Genomic DNA, 17,622 nt, shown 5'->3' on the forward strand with positions numbered 1-17,622 from the left:
GTTTTTTTTTTTTTGCTGTTTTTTTTTTAGCTCCTTTGTTGCTTATTTGCACCTTGTTCTACCTATTGTTCGTATTAGCACCCTTATTGTTCTTATTTTGCATCGTATTGTTCCTATTGTTCTTATTTGCACCTTTCTCCATTGTGACATCAATAAAGTCTAATTTAATCTAATCTAAAGGGGAAAAGTTGGGTGAATTATTTTGTTTTGTTGCATTGTTTTTTTCATTTTCTAGTTCTGAAGAAAGCCAAACCATCAAAAAAATGTTTTCACACTTGGAGAACACATTCTCCTAGTGTGAGATGACTGAGGCCACCTCTTGACCAAGGTTCAGCCCTTTGGTCCTGACCGTGGTTGAAGGTAGGTTTCACACCTGTAATTTTGTTTCGCATGAACCTGAACAGTCTGGAAGTCTTATCCAAACGAAAAAGTCTACAAGTAAAGGAAAGATATTTTGTGTACCTTCAAAATGTTAAAGGTGTCGACAGTGATGCCCAGGCTGTCAAAGATGGGCAGTATATCTTTCCCACTCCAGACTTTAGAAGCGCTCTCATATCCTCGTTCAGACATCAGGCTTTGGCTTTCTTGGATCCAGCTATAACATTGACAAAAGACATCCTTAGTAAATGTGACTAAAAATATGAGAACCATGAATGAGCAAAGTCATTGACTCACTAACTTGATCAGGCTATAGCAGAAGTTTCTGAGCGGCTCATGTTTGGCTCGTCTGATGTTGTTGTTGACCATGCCATCAAGCTCATCCCTGGATGTCAGCAGACTGTCATGCTTTAAAGCGAAGCTGGCACTTTCCCTTGCACAGTCCTCAATGTTGTGGGCCTCATCCAGCACCAAGATCTGGCCTGCCAGATTGATATCCATCTGGTGAAAATGGAGATTGGAAGCAAAAGAGAAAGAGTGGAGGAGAGGGAGTGATTAATGAACTAAACTCTACATATGATCTGGTTCTTTGTTGAGAACTTAACTCTTTTAGTTGCTCCATTCCATTTTTCCCAAATTTGTCCACATTCTCTTCCAAACTCTACTCACACTCTCTCTGATCATTGGGTCCAGCAGGTAGTTATATGGGCAGAAGACGATGGAGGCTTCCGGCAGAAGTTCACGGGCAGCGTAGTAGGAGCAGGACCGGAGCCGTTTGCCAAGTGCGACCAGGTCCTCGATGTCCCAGGCTTTACTGAGTCCATGGACCTGCTGTAGTATGTTCTGATCCCGCATCCTCTGGACACCATGGTAGTAGCGGCATGACCTGCCCTGTAATGAGAGATAGATCAGATAAACAGAGAGAATTAAACCAAGGCATAAAACTGCCACTTTATGAGGGACTGGAAATCAACCCCTCAAAGTCATCAGCATTTGATGCATAATATATAGTTATAGTTTGACATATAGCCCTTTGACATATAGCAGTACTGTCAATCATCACTGGTAAGCAGAGGGGTTGTCAAATCGAAAAAAAAAAAAACAACTACAACAAATGCAACAGCAATAACTCCCATTTTACTGCTGCATCTGTATCTTCAAGAGCAAATACTACTTTAAAAAAGCAGAGGAATGAAGAACGCTTGCTGGACAAAACAAGAGGGCTAGGCCCTCAAGAATGCCATTCAGAGTAAACTGGTGTCAGCTGTGAGAAGCCTAAAGATGGACCAGAGGATTTCTAAGTGGCTGGCAGAAATGGAGAAACAACACACAGATAAACAGTATAGGAGAAAAACATACTTAAAAAGATTACAATATTAGAGTGGAGCAAACTGAAACTGGTGCTGGCCACCTTTTTGGGTCACTAACTGGACCCAGAAGTGTCACGGATTCAGTGTAAATGTGAAAGACAATAAACAATATCAGTGGCACTTCTTCAATTGCTGCCTGTCTCATAAGTGCTTACTTCACTCACCTACCAAACAGACCAGAAAAATGACACAGTTGGTTTGCCATAGTCATATCAAAGGACAAACAGTATATCTGACACGACCTGGTTTGCAAAATACAGTGGAAACAAAAGGGAAAAAGTTCAATGGCATTCATTAGTGTGTTGGGAGGAGTATGTAGGTGTGAGAAACTACATCAACTGGATTAATGTCAGTTGCCTGATTGATTAGTCATTGCAGCTCTAGCTATAGATGTTCATTTCAAGGACAGGTTTGATGTGATGATGGTCTAAATGATATTTCAATGTCTTTTCCACTCTGTCAAAAATGCAAAAGAGGGAAAACACAGAAACGTTGTCATTTTTGGTATTAAAATAGTATGAAAACATGTGAAAAAACAATACAATCTATCAACTAATAAAAGTACAGAAAAGAGTACTGACATGGAACAGAATCTTTGTTCTTGCTTTTAATTTGTCTAATCCAGTTGAAACATTGTTAAATAAGTGACATTAGAAGTTTTTTAAATCTCAGATAATTGCCCTGCTGAATTTATTTTGCTCTCTCTGGTTTCCAGTTTAACCAGAGGTGACACAGTATTACTGAGGCTGCCTGTGATCAGGTGTTCCAGCTATTGTAGTGGTTTACGTGACACTCACACAGTGAATGGGGAAGATGCGTAAAGAAGCAGCATCTCATGTACCAAGGCCAATTACTCTGTCAAAAGAGGTGTCTGCTTTAGATGTCCCCACCCTGTTCCTTATGAATTTAACAGCTTCAGGTGACAATGTCACACTGTACACCAGTAACCTCCGGACAAAATGATAATCCCTGGGTGAAATGATCTATGATGTGCTAAGCTTGGACACTTAGCTGACACTGGACCCTGTCTGCTCTGTGGTCGGGGAGTTGGGGGGATTTAGGGAAGTCACGACAGCTTACAGCACAGTTAAAACGGAGGGCGGGTGTTTTGACTGAAGACACCACTGGCTGAATGATGTGGGTTTCTGTGTATGAATCTATACAGCGTGGTTACCTGACGCTGACTAGACTAGAGCCCAAGGTGATGAAGACTCCAGTGAGGGGTAATGACTGGGTCAACTATTTCACATCACAAAGTGAGACAATTACCAAGGCAGGCAAACACCTCCAATGGCGACGTCACTGGCTTCATACAGTAGACACCTCAACTTCAAAAAGCACCTGCTGAACCAGTTGTGAACATTGTAGCAGCATAATTGCTGCTCTGAGGCTACATTAATGGAGTTTTGTCTGGTAGTGCAAGCTACCTGTGGGTTTGTGTTACAGGATGAAAAACTCTGTAGCAAAGGTCTATTATGACGCGTAGGTGTGAGTTTGTATGTGAGGGAGAGAAATCTTTTGGGATCAAAAAGTCAAGGTCCACAACATTTTGAGGCAAAAGAGTACAGAAAAATAGGTCAGACATACAGGCCATGCCCTTCATGGAATGAAAGTCACATGTCAGCAGTATAGCCTGACCTGGATCTTTGAGGAAGATACTAGTATACTATCAACAAATTAACAAACAGTTTTGATTAGAAACCCTTAATTTTGCTCCTTAAAAAACTGACCAAAATAGGCAGTGAGTGGGACATTTTACACGCACTCCAAATTACCTGAAACATATCTTAATATGTCTGTACTGGCACGTCTTCTCACTCACTGGCCAAGACACATAGTAATACCAGTGTAGCTTTACAGACATAGAACTTATTACAGCAAAAACATCACATTGTGACCCATATGTATACAAGCTGCTGTTCTCAACAAGGGGTCAGTCGCCTGCAAAGCTTACAGGAACAGACTACTTGATATCAAAAAGACAGATTTCTGGTGAAGTATTACGTTAAGTTAAAAATAAGTTGAATGTGAATGTTTGTGTGTTTGCCAGTGTTCGTCCTCACATCTTTGGCTTCCAGCAGGTCCTTGCAGCGTTCATTGCGGTTAGAGTGAGGCGCCACCTCTGGGTTGACACAGGTGTGATCCCTGCTGGATAAGATGGTCATGGGCACGCCGGAGTAAACAGTACGCTTCAGCTCATGGGCGATCTGAGTTATCTGCTTGTGTGTGCGAGTGCCGAAGAAGATCTTTGGAATCTTCTTTTCTCCGTCTTTGTCTTTGTCTTTCACCGTGTCTTTGGCTGAAGCACACAGGCAGCGGGAGCAGGGTTCAGGGGGCTGGAAAGAGAAAAAGAAACAAAGACTGAGATACGCTGCTGTCAGATTTCAATATCTCAATACATACTGCAGCTGGGTCCCACATCTTGTTCTCTTAATGGCGTAATACCAGCAAGCTGGCAATATGGTGATTTTGTCAACAAGGGCAAATTTAATTAGGAAACGTGCAGGAAATGTGGAATAATAACAAAAAATGTTATAAATGATTTCAATATAATACTCTTTAATTAGTAAATGCATTTAAATTGGCATCAAAACATTTTATTTTATTGTAGGAAAACTTTCATTTCATTAAATCCTGCATGACACCAGTGATGTGGTCAGATGAGACTGTATTTATTAATCAACACATCTTCTGATATAGTGTATAATCCACTTATCATACAGTCTTCTTGCATGATCCAAAATAGCAGATGAATTTGGAGATGACACACAGTCCGTACACCCAAGACTACCACTTTCTAGTGCTTGTTGCACTTGTGCCATTAAATCTATGGGCATGCATCTGATAAACACTGTAGCTCTTCACACTACGGCAGCAACAACACATATGTGCAAACGGTGCATTGTTTAATTAATGGTAAGGTTGGTTGGCCATCTAATTTGAGACCTAACCAATCTTGGCACTTATTTATTTATAAAGCCACAGTTAATTGTTTGTTCATTTCATTTGTATCAAAGTTTCAAATGAATGTTCAGTCAATCACTGTGTGTCACGTACGCACCCATCACATGTTATCACATGAGGTATGCAACATGTAACTCCGACTCATCAGCTCCAGCTCATTATCCACAGCCTCAACAGACTGTCTGACAGACTTTCATGTACTCTCCATTGAGAAACACACGGAGAAGCACAAAGAATTTGTATCCAAACAGAACGTGTCCTGTCACTCAGCACCAGGTGACCTTTTGAGTCTGAAAGATGATAGGCCACCTTTGTGGTGGCTGAAAAAATCTAGCTGCTTCATAATTGGCCATCTAGTGACATGGTGAACCCCCCCCCCCCCCCCACACACACACACACACACACACACACACACACACACAGGTGAAGTGTAGCTGGCAACGCTTATGAAACTGATCCTGCTTATGTGTTGAGCTCTTTTAAGTGGTGTACTCTTTAGCCATTCAGTGGTTTACATACACTATCCAATCACAGGCTTTGCAAAAACAGTATAGGAGATATAATATATATATAATATAATAATAATAATAATACAATAAAGATAATGTAATCTAAAACGCATCATTATCAGTATTATCAGCAGTAGTAGCAGGAGTAATTTTTCCATTTATCTACATTGTACTAATATAAAAAGGTGATTTACAAAAAGATCAATATAGTAACACATAATTAGGATTCATTCATTTCCATTTTCATGTGTCCAGAAAAACAACACAAATCAATAATACAGCAATCAAGGTGAATTCTAGTGTATTCTAGTGTAAACGACAGTAATGGATGCCTTCTTGCAGAAAGAAACCACACTTTGGATGCAAAGACATAAAATCCACAAAACTCTGTTTAAACTGATCTGCTCCTTTATAAAAAAAAGGTACATGTAAATCCAGTGGAATGGGCCGTGAGCCCGACCTTGCTGACTGTTGTATAAATCTTAAAACCCAATAATAAAACCAAACTGTAAAAACGGCTCTGTACCCACCCGGCAACCAGTGTATAGATGGTACCCATTTGTCACAGGGGTATTCATTTAGGAATGGTTAAGATTCCAGCTCTTGAATTATGAACATTTAAATCAAATATAAATGACTGTGAATCACTTGAAGAACTGAGAGTGAGCTAGAGTGTACAGTCAGAGCAGAGGGGCTTGCCGTGGATGAAATGAGGATAAAATTATCTTTTATCTTTTCCTCGTAGCAGCAAACAAATGTGAGTGTTGTAAAATGTATTTCCCTAGTTTTTATCTTTGAGGTGGAAGACAGACCTTTAAGATCATAAACACACAAGTCAGGAGTTAAACAGCTAAACATGAGTGCTTCAGATTCAGTGTTTTTCATGTTGAGAATCGAAATGAATTTGTACAAACATCAATAATATCAAACAACAAGGTACCTCTTGAAACATTTAACCAAGTTTGCACCACCTGGTTTTAAAGCCCCTTGAGACAAATTGTGATTTGTGATCTGGGGCTATATAAATAAAGGAGGAGACCACACAGGGGGTGTCAGTTCTGTGTTGGACAATTGAAGCATTTTGCCACCAGAAAAAGTGTCAACTGATGGATGACTAAAATTTCAACAATTCCATGAGAAAATATTCAAAATGGAAAGAATATCAATGAAATTGAAACATTGCACTAATTTTTATCAAACAGATCTTTTGCAGGACAGCCTTCACATGCAGCTCAAACACACCAGTTCAGTGGCTCTGACAGCAGTTACTCTCACATTCACGCAACGCTCCTCCTTGTTTACAATGTTTGACCAGAAATGGGCACAGCTTTTTCATTATTTCCAACAGAATATCTGAAACATAGCAGCATAGTCTATTTGTCTTCATTTGGCAAAAATTTTTATAATGGTAGTGGAAAACTCGGATTTTGGCAAGTTCCGCAATATTACACATTTTACAGTTGCTTCTATCTTAATTATCAAATTCTGCGATTCCATCCGTGTTTTCTACATCATGGAAATCATACATTACATACATACTTGGTCAAAGACACTGACAGGAGAATTGACCTAGATACATGTTTTGGTGGTAGGGGAAACTAGCTGTAAGGCGTCAGCGCTAACCACTGAACGGCCACGATGCCCAGAGAGTGAGGACTCAGCCTTGATACATGCTCTATACCAGGTGAGCTATGGGGGCACCAGTATATCTACAGTACATTCCAGTTGTTGCCACTGTGCATGTTGCTTTAGATTATGCACAGGTATATTATGATCTTATGGCCTCATAATTAAAGATAACAAAAGAGTAAGGCTGGGCAATTAACAGTTTGTTAATTGATTTTCCAGAAACTTAGCTGTAGCCTGATTTATTGCAATATAAAATATCAGGTATTGATCAAATGGACAAGACTGGCCTGGAATCACATCACAACAGAGCTCTGTCTCTTCTGTATCAGTCCCCACTACAATCATACCATGGAGAAGACTACCCACTTCATCATTGTCTTTGGTTGAAACAATAGGTTGGTGACTTCCTGAAATATGGCCCTAAAAGGAAGCTTTTACTGTTGGGTGGGTGTTGAGACAGATCTATGTTGATATTGTCACACTTTCAATTGTTAAACAGCTAATGGCATCAAGGCAAAAGGTCAACACCCATATGCAGCCTTGTCCACTGCAGAGTATTAACTTCAGGCTCAGAGATTACTATAGTTTTGTTATATGAATCTAAATCTTTAACAAACTACCTGAATGATTCCACGGAAGAATGAATGGTATGTGCTGTGACACATCGCACCTTATGATGGGGATCAGAAGGTAGCACTCCTGATGACAAACGAGTAGCTCAAGTTTCCCGGCAGCTCAGATTTTCCAAGCATGTTTGCCCATCAAATATTACAATGTGTGATGGAGTGTAGGCCAAAGGGAGCCCTTAGAGAGTCGTCTCTCAGAGTTAAGAGGGATAACGAGCCCTGAGCCCATGTGAAAAATAAACAGAGGTGCTGCAGGGCCCCAACACCAGTTCAAGTTACCTTTCTCCTCTGGAACGGTTACGCTCCACGGCCTGGGCCCTGAGCCCGATCACCTTACCTGCTGCTGCCACATTAAATAGAGCCATCCAAATATCCTGCCCGAAGATGGCCAATAATTACTTATTCATTGGCAGGTGGGGGGAGGGGGGGTGGGTAGGGGCAGTGTAGAAGGGCTTCCTGATGAATAGAAGCCCTTGTCAAATGCTGCAGCAGGAAACAGCTGACACAAGAGTATCCTTTTACGCGCCTGCCTACCGAGATGCCAGGACAACAAGGTTTCAGGCCTGGCCCCACAGCCCAGAGCAGACACCCCCTAGAAAGGAATGCAGATAACTGGCAAAAGGGGCAAATGGGACGCCAGCTCTGCTCACAACAAGAACATACTGGTTCTTTCAGCACAGAACAATTCCACTGGTGTTGCTCCTTGGGTGCCGCTAGCAATGAGAATGCCCTCACTTTGTTTGTCAAACAACATGTAACACGAGGGAACTGCTTTCTCATTGGCTCAGCATTTACAGGTAAACTGCACAGAACAGCTATACTAAGTTTCTTCATTCTAGGTTTACGGTTTCTTCACTTTTATTAAGTTTGCTAATGTATATTAAGTTTACTTAGTATGAGTATAATAACTTTTCTTAGTACACGTACACCATCGAGGTGTAAGTGTATGCAGCAGCTAAAGCTTTCTTGAATTGACAGAACAGAGGTCAGCGGTGTTACTGAACACCTCCGAATATTCACAGGTAGGCTTCTGTTGCTATACTCCCTGCCAACACCTGAGAGATGGAAATCTCACACTCCAGGGGGCCAGTCAGAGGGCACTGAGGGGCCGCAAGCAGTGGATCACTTAGGTATCACTGGCGCCTCTCACTGGTCGCCAATTTGCTCCTCATTCCACAGCTTTCGAGGGCTTGGAATTCATTCCAATAAGGGTGGGCTTCAACAGCCAATACCTCGGAAGACATGACACCGAACACCCCCTCCTCCTCCCAGTATGACCACACTGTGCAGGTAGGGGCAGTGGCAAATATCTGCCCTCCAAAGCACCTGTTTATCCCTCGGGCGCAGTAACCAGCGGGTGAACCCCATTCAATATTTATCCCCGTGGCTTTCACAGATCAGCGGCCCAGGCGAGGCAAACCCTCTTAATTAAAACTGGAGCTTGCTTCAAAGGGCCCCATTCAGGCCGTCAGTCAGCGCTCTCGGGACAAAAGAGCCCGGGTCATGTAGCTGCAGGGAAACCAGAGATGGACGCGTCTTTTTTGACTTCACTTTCCCTCCTCCTCTTTTTCCACCTCCCACCATCCACGGATCTAAATCCAAGCCACACACCTGTGGCAAGTTAAGACAGTTTTGAGAGTTCAACCCTTCCTGTGAGCTGTGCAACAGCATTCTATGGCTCAGCATGTCTAATGACTATGACTAACCTGTTGGTCTTTGGGACCTGGAGAGAACTGAGGAACGTGGATTATAGATAAATAGAAGAACACGGTGTCACTTGATGCACCTGGTTTGGTTGTGTCTGACTGCAGCAATGGGTTCACTTAAGATTCTTTTGTTCTTCACCAAAATGATGAACTTTCTACTCTCAGCAGAAAAGGATTCATCTTAAAGCAATCTGGACTAACGAATAATCAACGTTAGAGTGACAAAAATGTTAATTTCATCATGATGCTACCCCACGAGTACCTTCAAAATACTCCCAGTTGTCAGTTCATTAGCTCCATATGTAACTGGAATAAATCTACACCTGAAACTAGTGTCTTAATTCATTAGTGGTTGCACAGAAAATAAATCAGCAACTATTTTGATAATAAATGTATGGTTTCAGTCAGAAATGTAAAGATGCCACCTTGACATGTCGGAAATTAAAATGGTCATTTTTCAATATTTTATGACATTTTATAGACAAAAAGATGAATCTGTTAATCAAGAAAACAACTGTCAGATTAATCAAAAACAAATAAATCCTAAATTTGTGAAAGTTATAGTGAAGGTCAGTTGATCTAATTTTATGATCATTTTGGAAGCTGCTGTGGTGCTTTTAAATTTTTCTTGCAACACTTTGTGTATCCTCCACAATTCATGCATTTATAATACACTATAACAAGAAGACAAGACTCATGTTCCACAATTTCATAATTTATTACAGCTTTATAATTTATCAGGTGACTGGCTATTTAACGTACTGCAAACGTATGGTAGGATTTGTCTTTCCAGTGACGAGTACTTACAACAGACTGAAATGGGCCTGAAATATCAATATGTCTTTATGACACAAAGATTTAATGCTCCCCTACTGTTGCTTTAGAGTGTGAAAGAAATTGATATGAATTCCTGCTAATTGTTCTCCACAGAGCATATGGATTTTACTGTATGTGCAGTTTTGTATTTTATTACATATATATATATTTTTTTTTTTTTTCCCTGTTAAAACTAAAACGCCTGTTAATTAACAGAATGGTAATTGTTGACGTGAATTGGTCATTTTAAGCCTACACATGTTTAAAACGGTAAGGCCTTGGTCGATTAAGTGGAGTATATCGCCACCCAGTGGCGAATTATCTTGTTCAGTGTGGACCTGTCTTTAGTTTGAGGGTATGAAGTTTCAAGTATTTTGAGTTTGTCATTGGCTTCTTGTAAGAAGCGTAAGAGATAATCCTCGACCTTTCTGTCAGGATACATTCAAATGGCATTTACAGCTTTCGGTGGTTTGTGAAAATTTACAGAGAAAAACTTTAGCATGATCAGAGATAGCTATGTTACCTGAATTGGTGCTAACAGAGAAATCCACTAATGACTGAAAATAATCAAATAATTCCAGTGAAAACATTGTGAGGGGGAGAAAATAATGACTACTCTCCACTGTCAGGATGCATCAACCTCTAAATGTCTCTTCAACCCAAATCAGAGGCCAACTGTCTAATGGCAGCAACTGATCTACTCTCTGTAGTACCTTTAACAGTCTGTCTAAATCCTGGTCCAGGATTTGATTAAAATCACCTCCCGTTATTTTTTTAGACTATTTCCAGTTCCAAGAGAACATGGGGCAGGTGATGAAAGAACTCTGGGTTATCCAAGCTGGGTGCATATATACTGCAAATAACAACCGGTGTATCCAATAGCTGCCAATGCACTGTTACATAACGACCATCTGAAGTTATCAGGTCTGCTTCATTAAACTGGACTGTCTGGCTAATAAAATAAAGACACCTCTGCCGGCACATGTGAGCCTGAAGGATTCTTTTTTGTTTAAATGTGTCTCTTGAACAAAAGACGCATCCACTTCAAATGATTTTAGATTTGTCAACATTTCTTTTTTAAATAACACAGTAAACTCCTTTAAGGTTCCAGCTGACCAATTTCAAAGCAGCTATGTTGGTCATGACATAACTAAGAGGTCATGCATTGTATGCTGGGACAAGAAAGCGCAAATAAAGACATCAACCCACTAAAACTGGAAAACCTGAAGTTTCTGTAACTCAACAATTATAGCTACGATACCTCCGAGTAAGCATACTAGGTGGAGAGTAATATGGGCTAAACGTGGTCTTTGTCAGCCCCTACTGGAAAGCAGCAATTATAACAGTGGGGTCTGTTGAAGTAATGATTATCAATAACTTTATTTTCAGAGCTGGGATTCACAGGGCAACTTTCTGAGGTGCCATTTCCAGCAAGAGGCCCTCCAAAGAAAGTTGATTTAATATATATATATATATATATATATATATATATATATATATATATATATATATAAATAAGAAGAATTCATTTCATCTGATGAATCACTCCATTCAAATTGAGGAGGATGTCATAAAATATGATGACAGACATCTGGAGCTTGATTTGAAAACCTAAATAAAAGCTTCAACGGGGGACAAAACTATATTCAGTAAAGCCCCATTTCAAATAAGCCTTATTCAATAGACAAGAGATAAAGCTGAGCCACCTTTAAATAACAGGGACGAAGGCACCCCGAGAGCTCACCTGGTAGAGTGTGTGCTCCATGTAGTAAGGCTGTGTCCTTACCTTTGCTGCATGTCATCCCCACTCTCTCCCCTATCCTGTCCCTCTCCAGCTGCACTAGGCTCTGTTCTATGAGCCATGACAGTGTGACAGTGTGCCAGCATGCATAATACCAACACTCTGAAATGAAGCAGCTACATGGACTTCAGCCATCGTCCATTCTACTATTTATACATGTGTTTTTCCTACATGTCAAATGTGTTGTGTGAAACATGCCTTTCTAAACATGGACAATATTGCCCCCATGTATCAGTCCAGCCATGCTACTACTGGTGTAAGTGTACTCACGCAGCATGATGAGGACAACCCAGCTGCCTGGCTGTTTGGCTCTCTCATCCAACTCTGAGGAAGTGATGGCTCATTTTCCAGCTCAGGTTCATCATCTATAAATATCACTCCCTTCTCCAGACGCTGACGTTTACGGCTCTGAGGAACAAACACAGAAACATAACTGCGCTAGGCTGCATATTACTCAACCAGTAACAGCCAGATTAAAAAAAAAAAACACTTTTCATGACAGCTTGCACATTATCTTTTTGACTTGAAGAATAATGTCGCTTCATTTTCATAACAGCGGGGTGAAGAATTAAAAACACACAAGCATTTTGTAAGCAATGTAAAAGAAACCTTACATTGTGAATTTGCATTTATATTCAAAATCTATATTACGTATTTTACTTTTCAATTTGGGGTATTATTGGTTTTTATTATGTACTTTTTACAGCATATGCAACTGAAAGAGATAATCAGAATGGGACATCTATTGAAAAACAGACAGAGGAAAATACTGGCTCACTTTGACTAAAGATTTAGGACAATTGTACGAACTCATTTCTAGTCTAAGTGCAGTGATGTTTAATAAGAGTGTTGGAGCCAAAATTATAATTTGGTAATTGGAAAAATTATGATAAAATTAATACTATTGTTACTTTAATATTTTGAATTGATTCAGTTATAATTTGTTTAATTAGGCTTTGTCCTGACGCGCAGCCACTCTGACAATCAGCTGATTGTTGTCAGAGGGAGCGGCGTCATGTCAACCAGCTGATCAACATGTAGCTGATTGCCGTCAGGTCCATCAGCTGGCGTATATATAGGTCAGGAGCGGTATGTGAGTTGCTCCTTTTTTGATGAAGTAGATGCACGGTTTTTTGACCGTTTGAAACAACTGAGTTCTTTCATTGTGTTGGATTTTGTTTTGTTGCTTTCAACTCGACACTGCTGTTACTGGTAAGGAAATCCTTTGTTTAATTTAAAAGAAGAAATGGTCAATAAACGTAACTAAAAAGAATCGTGGACTCACTTCATTGTTTAAGTTGAAAAGTTGGAAAGTTGCACTTTTAAAGAGAATGTTTTATAGGATGCTCTTGCGCAGCACCACACCTCTCGTGTCACCTTAACTTATAATGGTCTCTCACAACAAAGTAAATAAATGAATTAGGGAATCAATCTACCAGTGCAATATAATGACAAAGTAATACATTACCATGCTAAATGTTGCAATTTCACTGCTCATTTGTCATAAGGAACACTACCAGTAAACTTGTACCGATCCATCTTCATTTACACAGACATATGCTGTGTACAACATGTTGCAGTAATTGTGTATTGCACATTGATTCACCTGTATCTCAGTTAGTATTGATATGACAGATGTCCTGACAGTCTGTACTGTCAGTTATCATCATATTCTAACACCCAGCAACTATCTCATCAAAACACTGCAGATATTAGTATTCCTTTCTTTTATGTCATGAGGCCAAAAAATGTATACAGTCACCATTTGAATAAAATATACAGTAAATTCAATAGAAATGTATAATAGTGTATACAAAGTACTGACAACTACCTTGTGCTCAGCAGTGCGGATGCGTTTTCTATCTGATTGGAAGTCATCGTCTTTCTTGCAGTCAGAATTGAGGGAAGCCTGGAACTTCTCAGACAGACGAGAGGCTATAGACTGTTTCTTTGGCTGCGACTCCTCTGGTGACGGCACTGAAACACAGCAAGTGCAATACATAAAAATGCTAGCATTGCATACAGTCACAATTTAAGTGTGGAAATGGCTTTGTGCTGGCTAGCCCTCAGCTGAACTTTATCTGTACATAAAGGGTCAGGTTAGGACAGTGTCTACACAGCTCGGAATATACAACACATAACAGACAACAGACAAATCAGTAAATGCAAAGACAAAGATATAAATTCATTTACAAAATATCAAAACATTTAAATGCTTTTCAAGTCCTGCTGAGCTGCTCCTGCAACACTGGCTTGTTGTTATACTAACATGTTATTATCAGTATCAGTATAATGTGCTGGTATAATGATTCACTAATTGATTGAATGACTCGTCAAACTTGTGAGATCACCTGCACTGACTCTCAACTTAAAATGACACGTTCAGTCTCTTCAAGTGCTTTTTAGGATCTACAAATTTTAAATTACTTCTTGCGATTGTTTCAAGTTTCTTTCAAGGCCAAACAGCCACTTCGAGAAAGTTGTCAGTTCACTGACTCACTAAAAGACAAAAACTGAAAAAAACAAAAGAAAGCAGAGATATTGCGTACCAAACAGTTCATGCTCGTCTTTACCTACAGCTGGCCCAAAAACCTGAGATATCAAAACTATCAAGATCCGTCCATCTACATCATGCTCCTCTTCTACAGCTCTTAACTGGAACTGGGGCAAGTTCTTTTACCTTTGAGTTCAACTATACTCCAATGAGATTTCAAAGAGAACGTTAACATTATAATCAGAATATGAAGCAGAACAGGGTTGAGTGATAAGACAATACATACCATGAGAGGGCAGAAATGTGCCCCCTGATGAGTCTGGATATTGTTGTAACTAAAGTAGTTATCCCTTTAATATCTCACTGAACCTCTAATTTTCTGCACTGCTTTATGGTCATACTGTATTCACAGCACTGCAGCATCACTGTGATGAAGTAGCTTGATTGGTCTGGTACATAATTCACTGGATTAGCCAAAACACAGGTTGCTCACAGAGAGTTATGTGTGTTGACAAAATATAAGAAATACAATAGTTTTGACTTTGTCCATCAATATCAACAACACAGGAACATACAACAGAGTGACATGAATACACACAGAGTTTGTTTCACAGCAGTGAATCACAGTGGATGTAGTTAGAATTTAATGTCAAAGCATGAAGCAAACTCCACAAACTAATCACATTCAACTAGAAATACATAAAGTAGTCATATTTTGTATTTGATATTAGAAGTACCTTTGTTTACATGATGATTTGGGGCAGATCCAAAAAAAATCCATGTCTCTTTATTTGATAAAACTACCATTGTGCCAAGGGGGAGAAAGGTTCAGGCACGTTTCAGATGCTGCAGAGTGAAAGATACTTACTGTGTTCAGGTGCTGGAGGTGGTGGCTGTGACGGCTCGTTGCAGGGTGAGGCAGTGAGGTCCACAACGGCAGGTTGGGCTGCTGTTGTAGCTGTGGCCCTGTTGGCTCTGCTGTGGCACACACACTGACAGGAGGCAGCGACATCGGGCTTCTTATAGTCTCCACAGCTTTTATCTGACTGGCTCTTGTCCCCCCCAGGGCTCCCTCCTCCCAGCAGTTTAGCTGTCAGCAGACATTAAAACACAGATGTACCTATCAGTGAGACTGACTCTCAGTGGGCCGCATCAACAAAATCAGAAGATATTTACAAAGAAGAAAACAGTGAGAAAGAAAAATATCTGTACTCTGAATATGTTTAAAAAACAGTTAACCGCTTTGAGACCATGAAGACAATTTAAATCATACAATTCCATTACAACAACAAAATTCAAGACCTACCGAGTCTCACATCACTATATATAGATATTGTACCTCCTTTCCTATGCACTTGTTTTCTGTTTCTTTGGTCTCAGTCAGAGCCGACTTACCAGACTGAGCCTGCTGCCAGCCCAGGGCCGAGCAGAGCAAGGCCAAGCTCTTTCCACTTCCCGTGGGACTCTCCAGCAAACAGTGCTGTCCAGAGTTCAGCCCTCGTATGATCTGCAAACAAAGCACACTGTCAGTTAACTGCTTTTGCAGTTACCTTTTTTGTAAAGGTAAAGGTTTGTTTGGGATGAAGGGATGATAGCGTAGCCATCATTCTCCTTTCTCCCAACAACTCCACTGGGTCGAGGGGGCATCCCAGGACAGAGGTGACCTTCTTGACCAGTCTTTTAAGTCTCATCCTGCCCCAGCAGACCACTCCACAGAATATGGCTGGTACGACCACAGAGTCAAAAAAGGTCATCAGTAGTGTCCCCTGCACTCCAAAAGACCTGAGTCTCCTCAGCAGATACAGTCCTCTCTGTACTTTCTGATATAGTAAATTTACATCCCTGCATTATATAAATGATAAAACACAAAGGCATATAAATTCAGCACCTAGTTTATTTATGTATTATTTGAAGGATTTGTACTCATCACATTTGAGAGAGGCTACTGGCAGGACACAATTGGTAGAAGGGTGATTGTGAAAATGGATGGAAGAGAAACATAGATAGCGCTTATGCTTGGCAGATTTGTCACTTTCCCCTCCATGTGATACACTAGAATCAGTGTGGCATATTTTACAAAAAACAAAAATCTTTTTGGCTGGTATGCCATCCCTCTCAAGTTCATCCATCTTCTTCTTGTTTTATTGGTGCGTGCCGTTTGAGTGAATCATTTCTAATCACTAAATGTTACAGGGTAACACATCAAATAGGCTCTGTGGTTATGGCTCCCGTCAACATTACAGCCGGGAAGGCAGCAGGAGAAAACGGTGAAATATGGGACAATCGCGGGGAAAACGGGAGGGTTGGCAGGTCAGAACTTGGTGTTTAACTTGATGTGCCACTACACAGAGATACATGAGTTTAGATCCACTATGACATTAAATGTGCTACCTTTGTCTTGGTGGGACTGTGCTTTTGAGTGTGTATAGTTTTCCACAATGTGATAGGCTGGCAGTATGTAGGGTACACTGCACTTCTAACCCACTGAGAGCTGTAATAAGCTCCAGCGGAGCAGGTAGAGATAATGGATGGAAGGGTTGATGCATAAAATAAGCAAGACTTCTTTACTTCATACTTTATAAATGCCTTATTATCTCACTGTTACTAGTGTGACAACCAAATAATTCCCTATAAATCATAATAGGCCCATTTGCTATACTAGTCCACTTAACGGGTCAGCTAATGAAGTGGTGAAGATGTTACTCACTGAATTCATCATTGCCAGCTGGGATGGATACGCCTTGCACGGGAAGTTTATCCTCACCCCTCCAATGGTGTACTCCACTGCAGATGTAGCCATGGTCTTCTGTCCCTGCTTCACAGAGATATTTTAAAGTAACAGAAACACATGTGACAAACCTTACATCAGCTAGCATTATATATTATACAGACATGTTCAATGCGATGTGAGTAGAGCCCCTGTCAGTTACTGTGACTCGTTAACTCACAAGCCAAAGTACTGTAACAGACGACTAACACATTGTTAGTTATTTGCCAACAGTTTAACAAACGTTATTTTCCACTTGTTTCCTCTGTCTGTGTGCGTCTGACGTTGTCACCTACCTGAGACTTGAGAATCACTTGTTAGCTATTACTGACTACCTAGCAAGAAATGATGCTAATGCTACATTTTCCACCGTTACTTTGATTTACTGCGTTATCCATAAGCACTGGTTAAACTGGTGACACTGGTCAGACAGGATGAGAAACCACTTTGGCAAACACACGCTGTTTAGGTTCACTATACGTTACTCTCCTCATGATTCTTCCCGCTCTGAAAAATCACATTTGAGGACATAACAGGAAGTTAAGCCATGTTACACATTAGG

The 17,622-nt window shown here is 40.4% G+C and overlaps 1 protein-coding gene across 3 annotated transcripts in view; it reads right to left on the bottom strand.

Moving 5' to 3' along the window:
- The window catches only part of brip1 (BRCA1 interacting helicase 1), a 44,360-nt gene extending 26,804 nt beyond the window's left edge, over nucleotides 1–17,556 (bottom strand). For 2 of the 3 annotated variants that reach the window (XM_041940810.1, XM_041940808.1), the window contains exons 1-10: nucleotides 17,357–17,556; nucleotides 17,001–17,108; nucleotides 15,689–15,800; nucleotides 15,162–15,383; nucleotides 13,631–13,776; nucleotides 12,070–12,207; nucleotides 3,812–4,084; nucleotides 1,048–1,269; nucleotides 680–879; nucleotides 463–595 (exon numbers count right to left, since the gene is read on the bottom strand). In XM_041940810.1, the coding sequence (XP_041796744.1) occupies nucleotides 463–595; nucleotides 680–879; nucleotides 1,048–1,269; nucleotides 3,812–4,084; nucleotides 12,070–12,207; nucleotides 13,631–13,776; nucleotides 15,162–15,383; nucleotides 15,689–15,800; nucleotides 17,001–17,093 (1,539 nt within the window). In that variant the 5' untranslated portion in view covers nucleotides 17,094–17,108; nucleotides 17,357–17,556. The remainder of the gene's footprint in view (nucleotides 1–462; nucleotides 596–679; nucleotides 880–1,047; nucleotides 1,270–3,811; nucleotides 4,085–12,069; nucleotides 12,208–13,630; nucleotides 13,777–15,161; nucleotides 15,384–15,688; nucleotides 15,801–17,000; nucleotides 17,109–17,356) is intronic. The other variant, XM_041940809.1, reaches the window with a different exon arrangement.
- Nucleotides 17,557–17,622: the final 66 nt, after the last annotated feature.

The sequence above is a fragment of the Chelmon rostratus genome, chromosome 7 (assembly GCF_017976325.1).
Source record: "Chelmon rostratus isolate fCheRos1 chromosome 7, fCheRos1.pri, whole genome shotgun sequence".
NCBI classification, from domain to species: Eukaryota; Metazoa; Chordata; class Actinopteri; order Chaetodontiformes; family Chaetodontidae; genus Chelmon; species Chelmon rostratus.